This window comes from Saccostrea echinata, unplaced genomic scaffold, assembly GCF_033153115.1.
Source record: "Saccostrea echinata isolate AGI-Se365-2 ecotype Australia unplaced genomic scaffold, CSIRO_AGI_Sech_v1 ptg000009l, whole genome shotgun sequence".
Taxonomy (NCBI): domain Eukaryota; kingdom Metazoa; phylum Mollusca; class Bivalvia; order Ostreida; family Ostreidae; genus Saccostrea; species Saccostrea echinata.
In genome coordinates this window covers 18,255,050-18,266,263 of record NW_026889758.1, presented here as the reverse complement: position 1 = coordinate 18,266,263, position 11,214 = coordinate 18,255,050, and the positions used below count along the sequence as shown (strand labels likewise).

The window sequence follows — 11,214 nt, the reverse complement described above, 5'->3', positions numbered from 1 at the left end:
ACATTTCCAAAAGAAAGTGCCTATGGTAAAGTCAACTATACTGAGTGACATTACCAAAAGAAAGTGCTTCTAGTAAAGTCAACTGTTTTGAGCAACATCTTTAAAAGTAACTCCTACTGGTAAGGTCAACTGTATTGAGCGACATTTCTAAAAGAAAGTGCTTCTAGTAAAGTCAACTGTACTGAGCGACATCTCTAAAAGCAAGTCCTTATGGTATAGTTAATTGTACTGAGCGACATTTCTAAGAGAAAGTGCTTCTAGTAAAGTCAACTGTACTGAGCGACATTTCTAAAAGCAAGTCCTTCTGGTATAGTTAATTGTACTGAGCGACATTTATAAAAGAAAGTGCTTCTAGAAAAGTCAACTGTACTGAGCGACATTTCTAAAAGCAAGTCCTTCTGGTAAAGTTAACTCTATTGAGCGACATTTGTAAAAGAAAGTGCTTCTGGAAAAGTCAACTGTACTGAGCGACATTTCTAAAAGTAAGTCCTTTTGGTAAAGTTAACTGTACTGAGCGACATTTCTGAAAGAAAGTGCTTCTGGTAAAGTCAACTGTACTGAGCGACATTTCTAAAAGTAAGTCCTTCTGGTAAATTCAACTGTATTGAGCGACATTTCTAAAGGAAAGTACTTCTAGTAAAGTCGACTTAACACAAATTACACATATCCCACCATCCAGATTAAGAATTTTCACTTATCTCAAAATGAATTCATTGAAGTGATTTTAACATATACTAGTAACTTGAAATAAGAGCATGCAGGGCTTCAGAAATAGACAAGTGAATAACCAATTCAGTTTTTGGCACCAGGAGTGAAAGAATCTGTAATAAACATGATAAAGTTTATGTGAAAAGTGTTGTTTTCCAGCTGACAGAATTTCTTTGAAATGTATAGATTGATTGATTGATTGTATTTTGTTTAACGTCCCTCTCGAGAATTTTTCACTCATATAGACACGCCACCACTTGCCGGTGGAGAGCTGCAAATTTTGTCCTATACTCGGCACTTACGGCCATTGAACAGTGAGGGATCTTTTTCGTGCCAGCACCTAATGCGACACGGGACCTCGGTTTATACAGTCTCATCCGAAGGACCGGTCTCCACGTCCCACAGTGGGATTCGAACCCGCGACGTAAGGATCAACTCCTTACTTCGCGACTCTAGAGCAGACGCTCTAACCACTGTTGAAATGCATAGAAGGCAAACCAAAAAAATCATTTTGTACATAAAAAAATAAAGTTAATGTGTAATTAACAGTTTTAAGTACCTAACTGACCAGTGGTCTGACATAAAGTCTGTCATCCATATCAACGTAGAATGATAATATTTAGTACGTTTTAGTACTTGAACTGAACTTCATATGCAATTTTACATTGAGTCTAACTTGTCTACGAAACCTTTAATATATTTATCTTATTTCTTTGCAGTGGGTCTTGGACACTGTCTTTGGCAAATGCTACTTTGAAAGACACTGTTTTGAACAAATGCAGTTCTGCTGACTTCTGAGAATTACTGTGAACAAATACCGCTTCCTTACAAAGAGCGCTTTCTTGGACAATTGAATTGCCTCGGAGAAATACGCTCAATGCCGCTTACTAAACAAGAGGCACTTGTTTCTAACTTTCACGGTAAAACTGCTGTGAACAAATACCGCTCAGTGCTGATTTCTTTACATAAAGCACTCTATTGGAGAAATGTCGCTCAGTGCCGCTGACTTTACCAGATAAGACATTCCTTAACTAATCCTGCTCAATGCCCCTTGCGTTACCAGAAGCATCTTCTTGAAGAAATGTCGCTTAATGCTGCTGGCTTAATCACAATCACTCTCTTGAACAAATACCGCTTATTGCCGCTGACTCTACTAGAAGGACTTCCTAGGATATAAATGTCCTGGACTTTACGAGGAACAATGTCTTTGACAAATCCGCTGACTGACTTAATCAGAAGCACTATTCTGGATAAAAACTAGAAGCACTGTTTTTGAGAAGTGTCGCTCAATACCGCTGACTCTACTAGGAGCAATGTCTTTGACAGATGTTGCTCAGTGTTGCTGACTATACGGTTTGTTTCCGTTTTGCACTCATATAAATTTCAGGTATTGAAAAAAAAAAATGTGTGCAAAACGGGAAATTGACCAGGTAAGGTAATTAATTAATTGCTATAGTCTATATTATAGTTGTGAATTTGGAGAAAGAGAATCTACAGAAAGAATAGGAAGAAAAAAAAATTTTGATATTTTTATTTATTCCTTTAATTTCATAATTAAAAAAAACTATTTAAACATAAAAAAAATATCATACATACTAATCAAAGCTATAATTATTCATCTCATACTAAAATGGACAATTGCAAGTTATTTTTTTATTAATTAAGTTTGAAACATTATAATATATTGTAATGAAACAGGAACTGAAAAAGTAACGGAAGCTATTGAAAAAGTATGAACAAAACTAATTGTACCTTAACTTTAATAATTTTTTTTACACATTGCAGAAAAAGTAGTCACCGAGAAATGATTTTTATTAATAGTAAATTATTTTTGACAACGTCTTTGCTTCTCAATGTCTGCTTCCTCTGTTTAAATGAACTTTTCTTGTCATGGTACCCTGGTGTTAAATACTGACTAAATTCTATCTTGTTTATATCACTTCAAAATTTCATAAACAGCTGATTTCAAAACACAATATTGTAAAGGGATTAATACAAAAGAGAAAAATTACTTCAACAGCTTGTTGGATTTGTTCTACAGCACATAAACAACGTTACTTTTCGACATGACTGGCTCTGTATACCCGTGCAGTAAAATTGCAGCCCGTCATGCAGGTATTTTGCCCACTTTTAAAAGTAAACAACATTGATTTCTGTTCATCAGTACTTTTCCTGGCGTTAAATGCAAAGTACCCTATGTTGAAAATGTACAAGATGAGTTTGATATTTACACCTTTACACACTTTACATGTAATTGCATGTCTCAATGTCCAAGAAATATTTTCCTTTCGTGTATAGAGGGTCCTTAAGGACCCTCTCTACACTGCACCCTAATTTTAGGGTACCTTTGTGTAATTAGACAGACCCATAATTTGACACACACAAAAAATGAATTATAATCTGCATTCTATGACATAATTTAAAATAAATTCAAGTATTCTACACATTATATTAGACCAAGATAGAGTAGTTGAAAACTTTATTTGCTTGGATTTTCTCCATTTGAGAAAGCAAAATCAATTTTTCAAGATTATTACTTCATTGTCTTTGAAGATTTTTCCTGGATAAAAAAGGCAGGCTCCCTATATATAAAATGAATTAGTTAATTTCAAAATATCCTCCTTTAAACTATATAATTTTGGCAAAGTCTAAAAAACATTTTTCATTAGTGTATAGAGGGTCCTTAATTAAATGTCTCTCTGCTTTCTCTGAATCTTTATAGCATTTCAAAACAGGTAATCTGGACATATTTTTCTCTCTCTGGCCTGTTTAAACATTTCTATGCCAGATTTTTGAAAGTGAAATTATAGATTTCAGAAAAAAGACACCTTCTTCCCTCACCCGGCGTCAATTTTAACCCCTATTTTTTTTAAACATTCTATGTCGAATCTACGAGAAGATCTCATACAACTGTAAAAATTAAGTAAAAACTGTAAATTTTACGGAATAATTGTGTCACATCACACAAGTCAATTTACGTGATTATTGGCTGACAAATGCTTACATCCCAAGAGATTTGTATGCCTGAGATCACGGTAGGAATACTTTTGAGACTGCGCGCATGGTCATACCACTGCTTATAAAACATTTGACAATTAATCTATATGAACATATGACTTGTAGTTCATTCTGTAGACAGCGGTCTTAATTTTAGAAATTAGAGCGCAGTCCACGAACTTTTTGATAACCCCTATATGTAAACTATATATGTTAATAGTGTCCGACATGCTTCTCTTAACATCTGTGGCTGAGTAACCTTGACGAGCCTCTCAAGCAGGGATTTCTGTTCACTTTAATATAACGATTCCATTTGATAAGATACCCCTTCTTGCACAGATCGAAATCATACTTGAAATAATCAGAATTAGCGATTTTCTGAAGTTGGGGGGATAGATAGCGTTAGAACCAGGGGACACAGATTTTCACACATTATTTCACTCATTTCTTTCCTACTGTAAAATTGGTGCTTCTTTCTACCCAGCATACTTGACTCCTCGTATCGCATGTGACAACAATTAAGAATTCAATTTTAATTATTAAAAAAGCGTTGAGAATTTCGCGTTGTTTTACCACATGTTTGCTAGAGTGGATATCGGTCATATGATATCGTTATCCATATCCACATTTGGTTTTTGCGTCAAAGTGATAAAGTCAAATTAATTGGATTCATATTTTTGTTAAAAAAAAGTATAAAATGTGTAAAAAATACGTGTTAAACATGTGATAAAAAGAATGAATTATGAATTGTTTTTTTAATCGTGTTTTTTTTTAATCCTCGAGCTTTGGCTAAATACACAACCTGTTAAAAGTTAACAAGGATAAAGCGGAAACGAAAGCATTGTAAATAGATACAAACATAAAAACAAAATGATTTAAAACTAAAACATTTAATTGATTGGCCATAATGCCATAATCATGAATTATTGTGAGACTTCTCTTTGCTATCACAGTTTTACTATGCTCCATGACGAGATAATGGACTATGAGTAATTTCAAATATTCTCGATGTTTGGCAATAAAACAGACATCGTTTAAATTGTTGATTTTACGATGATTAGTATAATGACAATCAGTCCATTAGTGGAATGTAACGATTAATTGTGTAATTTGGTCAAGCATATTGATGAAAAAATTGTGCAAAAATCTGTTTTGTTTGATTAATTATGCGACAAACAATAGAGGCAAGTTTGGTCTACCTAGGATCGATATTCGGCGATGAATTAAGCCGCGTTCTGTGATGCTAGTCGCGTTCAGTTCGGGTGCGCCAGGGACGTAGAGTGCGGCCCAATACTATTCTATTATTAATGCGGATAGAACATGTCGCATTGTGACAGCTATTGATATAATAACGGAGCAATCGTGGTGAAGCTTATCTCATCAAATAGAAGGAGAAAAAGAAAATCTTTATATTTCAAATAACAAGTGAACATAAAAAAATGGTAAGTAAAATTTATTGAACTTTTATTTATTATTTAAATTATTAACTTTTTTGTAAGATTTTCGAACGAAATCTTGACAATTAATTAAGAGAGGCTGCAGTCTAGAAGTTTTCGAATTCAAAGTACTTGAAATACATTTAGGTTCATAATGGTACATATACACGTAGTACTTATGATAATCTATAAAAGAAGTGTTTAAGAAGTCGAGTGATCGTGGATCTAACGTTACCGACATCGATTCTGTGGTTGTAAATATGTGAGCAGAACAAACAACGGCAATGGAACCAATTTGTTAATTTTTGTAAGAAACATTTGAAAACAAAATCGATTTGGAGAAATCCTTACAAGGATGAATGATAACCTCCTAATCACTTTATCGCCGTGGAGCTTGAAACAGCTGCAAGAATTAGAGACATTGACACATTTCTTTAGCCTTGATAAATGCACCTTTTCAAGCATTAATCAATTACTCACTATTCTATTGTTTTTTTTTTTAATTGCATGGAATAGTTTCCTTTTCATATCTGTTTTCCTTTCCATATTATAACATTTTTTTTTATTAATTGCGTGCTCTATCATTCAATCAACGGAGGAATGTTTTAAAATAGTACAGTTAACGCTATGTTTAATAGACTTTTATATTTCAAGAGATACATTTCCTTTTAAATAAGGACAAAGTATTGGATATGAAATGAATTTGAAATCAATTTGAAATATGATTTTTCTGTTTATTTTACTATGCTTTATTTAAAATAAATAAGGTCTGGAATTCAGACTTTCGACATTAAAAATCAGTCCTCCGTTATTAAATCCATATTTTCAATAAAATTTCAACAATCTGACAAATGCACATCATAGTTAAGCGTGTACTTGTGTTCCTACACATATTCTCTTGATTTCTTAAAAAAAAGTTATTTAGTTTCTTATTCGTTTTCAAATAATTTTAATATATCACGTTTTTTTCATATTGTTTACACCATATACATTTAGTGCGTTTTAGATAAGGCAAAGTGTCCATAATCATAATATTTTTAGGCATACCCATATTCTGGTATACTTTTACTATAATTTAAGGATTTTATCGGCAAGGCATACAAGTAAATGGTATGGGTTGATGCCGAGAAGAGGGAAAACTTTAGCACGCCAAGATAATTGCATTATTACAATCGATAAACTCTACTTGAAAATACAATAACAACATATGATTTTGCATTGGCACGTTTTCTTTTAACTCTTGCATATTTAATGTTTTTCCCTCATTTATCAGCGTTTAGACTATCGATCACGTTGCTCTATCGTCACGCTATTTGGTACTCAACTGTGTCTGATTGGGACTTTGCTCAAAAAATAAACTCGCATTAACAGACCGACATTCTGGTCACGTGACTGATACATCGCACGGCTTTCAATAAACCAGGAATATTAATCTATGTTTACCATTCATTTGGGATCTGAAATAAAAGTATTCCCTCCACAAACATATCCTGTAGGGAGTTCTTTGTATTTATGATCGCTCTTTAATCGATCAACGCAACTTGCTATCATTAATATTAGATGTTCCGAAACTGAAGGTATATTTCACTAATAATTGGTAAAGCAATGGGCATGGTATTACATATAGCCAATCCTTTTGTTCTTTTACAATCAATAATATGTTATTGTTATATCAAATAATAGTTGCATACTTTCACGCTTCAGAGGCGTCAATAATTGAATTTGGCACAGCTGGAAGACATTAATTCGAAATATGCTCGAACACGTTCCTGGTACACTCTCTGTACACTATATTTAAGGTTATCCCTAAGCAATACCCTTTACCCCAGGTCTCATGGTTCTTTTCTTAACTGTCTTTTTAAAAAACATCAATATATTTTATATTATTCATTTCACTGGAATTACTGAGTATCTCACAAAATGACCATTTTCCTTTCATACATAGAAGAGCTAGCTTATTTGCCCAGTCGTGCTTGATCAACTGAAACGATTTATAGAAATCGATGAAGCAGAGTTTAAAAAGCAGATTTTTAAGGCCAACAGAATTAAAGCTACAGTCACCTTTCTTTTACATCGGGAATAATTGAACAATGCTCTCAGCTAGTTTTAAGCCAAGTTTATTTGGGATCCCATTGAATCAATTATGAGTTGATCTACTCTTTTTTTTATTGCGATATAAGTGCAAAGTCTAGGAAAAACATTTTCTAAAAGTATCATATACCGATTACAGTAGATTCAAGATGGTAAAACGTAAAGTTAGTGAAGGTAAATTTAAGGCTGATGAGTGGAATATTCTCATTATTAACAATCGCCTAACAAACAAGCGAACTCATTTATCCTTCAGCAAATTATGCATTTATAAGCTTGTTTACATTGAAACGTGTATCACTTTCTGTATTTTTTTTTTATTAGAATGACTGTAAAATACACTACATGAAAATGTCTTTTTAGGCACAAAAAGAACAAATCAAGCTATCTGACGAACAAGTTGCAGGTGAGTTTCAACTGTTTTCAGCAGTACTCACTTAACATCGATAGGTACCACTCTCGAGCTCAGTGAGTCCGTGATATTTTATACATTTAATGATAAAATATTTTTTGAAAAGAAATCTAAAGAAACCACCCCAAATATCATTGATTGACGTATGTGAAATATCAATGCTCATACTAAAAAAGTAAATCAACGTAAATAATTAAATCAAATTGATATCAACACTAGCTATCCACTTCCTAATTAATGATAATATTTTCCGAAAATAGTCATTATTTATACCAAACTTTATGAACTAATAGATATGTTTTCTGTAACACAAGTTTTCATTTTTTAAAAATTTTATTAGAATTCAGGGAAGCTTTCAACTTGTTTGACAAGGATGGGGACGGAAGTATAACAACGACAGAGCTGGGTACAGTTATGCGCAGTCTCGGACAAAATCCCACCGAAAGCGAGCTCCAGGATATGATCAACGAAGTGGACTACGACGGTACGTGTTGTCATTCACTTCATGTCGCTGACCTGTCATTGGATTGTATAATGAGATCCTGTTTCTGTCTCGGCTTACTGGTTGTCACATCTATTTGTTTGTTCATTGTTTTTAAAAATGGTTATCGGACTGCATTCATTGCACGAATGACAAAGTCAGAATTTCTCAGATTCGTTCCTTTTTGACACAAAAAGACGTCAAAGTGATAAAACATATTTGTCACTTTCTTAATGCCATACATGTACGAACAAATGCAGTCTTAGATTTCCACTATTTATACATTTATTCCATGATATAGAATTGATAATTGTCATTAGTGGAGAAGTATAAATTTCATACCGATGATCGAATCATTCGAAATACATTTAAACCTTTAGTATTCATTGATCATTGAAGGAACTAGCATTCAGTTGGGAATTTGAGATCGATTATAAGAGAACTATAAAGGTTTAAAAACTGTCATCACTTTATTCACTATGTTGAAAAGTGTAACTCCCTGTGAGTAGACAGTTACTACTATTTTTTTTATCCCTTCAGTTTGCTGTATTAATAAAATTAATGCATTCTATAAGTGATAACCAGATGACCTCTCAATGCTCTCATTTTAAGCATTAACCATCTTACGAATGGAGACTGAGTATTTTCTGGACTGATGTGTTATTCTTCTGCATTGTATAACATTTATGGATTAAAGAAATATGTAATATCTTCTTTAAAGACCTTTTATAGGTACACACTATGCCTAGCAAACGTATCTTATCGATATAAAATTAACTATATACGTCTAAATACCATCTAAAGCTGTTTATAAAGATTGGTTAAAATCTTATTAAAGTAAGATGTATTCTTGATAATACTTCTAAAAGGTATGTTTAAAAAACATCATTCTGTTGATAACTATCTTTCAGAAAGCGGAACGATCGATTTTGACGAATTTCTTCAAATGATGGCTCGTAAGATGAGAGATACAGACACTACAGAAGAATTAAAGGAAGCCTTCAAAGTGTTCGATAAGGACGGTAATGGATTCATAAGCGCTTCCGAATTACGTCACGTGATGAAGAGTCTCGGAGAACGACTCACAGACGAAGAAGTTGATGAAATGATCAAAGAAGCGGATCTAGATGGTGATGGTCAGGTCAACTACGAAGGTAATTTAAGACAAAATGAGACACATTGTATTAGTAACAATAGATCCTTCATGCAATATTGAACGACACTACTGAAATATTGATAGGTATGCAACATTACTGGATACATAATTATATCAAATTTCACGGCCACGCACCCTCATTGATCAATTCTTCTTTTGACAAATTCATATTTTGTAGACGAAAATCCATTCGTCATTCATTAGGCATGAAAAACGCACATTCATCTTAAAAATAAGTCTATCTTAAATACATTCATTAGATGTCAAAAAGATGTATTATGACTGATGTTTGAAAACTTTTAAGAGTATGGAGGTTAAAGGACAGTTTGCAAGTCAATCTAAATCTTTAAAAAAAAATTTTGTTTTAAAACATCAAAAGCCATAGAAGTTTAACTGAAATGATTGTAGACATTAAGTAGTACTGCCCCCTCCCCTAATTTTGCGATATATAGATTACTATAGAAAACAGAGCTATTTCATACTTGTGCCCCCTCAATAATAATGTCTGATGACCTTTATTTTTATTATTATTAATTTTAATTAATTTATTTTTTTATACGCTTGTCAATAAATTATTGCTTGGTGGTGTCCCCCAAACTGGAAATGTTTGGTTGTGCTCCTAATTGAAATTGCTTCCCACGGGCTTGTAATTTTAGTACATAAAAAGTAAGTCATTTACGTTTAACACTGATATGATTGTAAACACTTACACATACCATGTCCTATACCAGCCACCGTAGGTTTAAGTTCAAGCTGACACATTTTTATATAGATTTAGACTTACAGCTATTACTAAGTTTAAAAAAAAATATTTGTCAACATATTTTTATCATTTTCTGAAGGGTATCTGGAAGCATTTCTAGGTTTACAATGTTCGGGTGTAGATGCTGATTTAAAGATATTTTGTTTCTTTCAGAGTTTGTTAAAATGATGGCATCTGGGAAGAAAGACTCTTAGAAATCAACAAACAGGAAATTGAGTGAATGCTAAGAGAAATGAATTTTATCAATCTGCTAACGAAATTCAGATCATTGTTGAAAATGGACGCCTGACTGAAAATCACATACCGGTGTTCAACACTGTTGAACTACATGATCGAATCAATACTTGTGCGAGTGAATGAAATTTACGTATCATATTTTTCAAGTTTGTTGATAAAAATAATGCTCAAAACTGCTGGTTTGGTGAAGATAATCCTAGTTAGACTATTTTATACCGTGTGAACACATTTCTATTGTCTTATCACAGTTCAATTTTTATGGATTTTATTTCATATACTGAGTATACATTTAATGTTTATGGATCCCAAAGCACAAAGTAATTAATTTTTCATAGAGAAGAAAAGAATTATAAAAGCATATTGCGTTTTATTATTTTTTTATTCATTTTATTATTTTTAATTTTTTTATTTCAAGAATTTTATGTATTGTGTTCCAGGCATTTCACTTGTCAATTTCAAAACGATTTGTAGCATTTATTATCTTGGTCATAGGCACTTTTATTATGTCCCTATATTGACTTCATATTACATGTGTACTTCTTCAAATCGAATTTTTTTAAAATCTTGAATAATCACTGTTTTGTGTAAAAAAAAAAATGAATAAAGTAGCATAGTAAAAGAATTAGTGTTTCTTTTTTCTTACCCAAACTTGACATTTGTTGTAGGTCAATATAACAAGTGCATTTTGGAAGAAATTTTTTTGATTGGTAATCCAACTTACACTCATTTTTAGTTCCCTTTCTTTAATGGTAATCTAACAACCAAGCTTTATGATAAACGTGATGACTTTAACTTTTCAATCATCTTCCCTTTCTTATGCAGCAATATAACTTCATCACCTGCATACGGGGTTTATATCTCTCAGTTGATTCGATACGCAAGAGCATGCTCTACGTATGTACAATTTCTAAAACGAGGTAAATTATTGACAAACAA

General features: G+C 32.6%; 1 protein-coding gene across 1 annotated transcript; it reads left to right on the top strand.

Annotated features, from left to right (window-relative positions):
• The first annotated feature begins 4,807 nt into the window (after positions 1–4,807).
• LOC133181942 (calmodulin-A-like) lies at positions 4,808–10,884 on the top strand. The gene is made up of 5 exons (XM_061316594.1): positions 4,808–5,147; positions 7,593–7,635; positions 7,982–8,125; positions 9,034–9,276; positions 10,195–10,884. Exons 1-5 carry the CDS (start codon positions 5,145–5,147, stop codon positions 10,233–10,235), a joined length of 474 nt encoding a protein of 157 aa, XP_061172578.1. The 5' UTR covers positions 4,808–5,144; the 3' UTR covers positions 10,236–10,884.
• Positions 10,885–11,214: the final 330 nt, after the last annotated feature.

Coding starts and splice junctions, on each gene's coding strand:
- LOC133181942 (XM_061316594.1), top strand. Junction 7,636..7,981: donor ATCTGACGAACAAGTTGCAG/GTGAGTTTCAAC, acceptor AAATTTTATTAG/AATTCAGGGAAGCTTTCAAC. Junction 8,126..9,033: donor CAACGAAGTGGACTACGACG/GTACGTGTTGTC, acceptor ACTATCTTTCAG/AAAGCGGAACGATCGATTTT.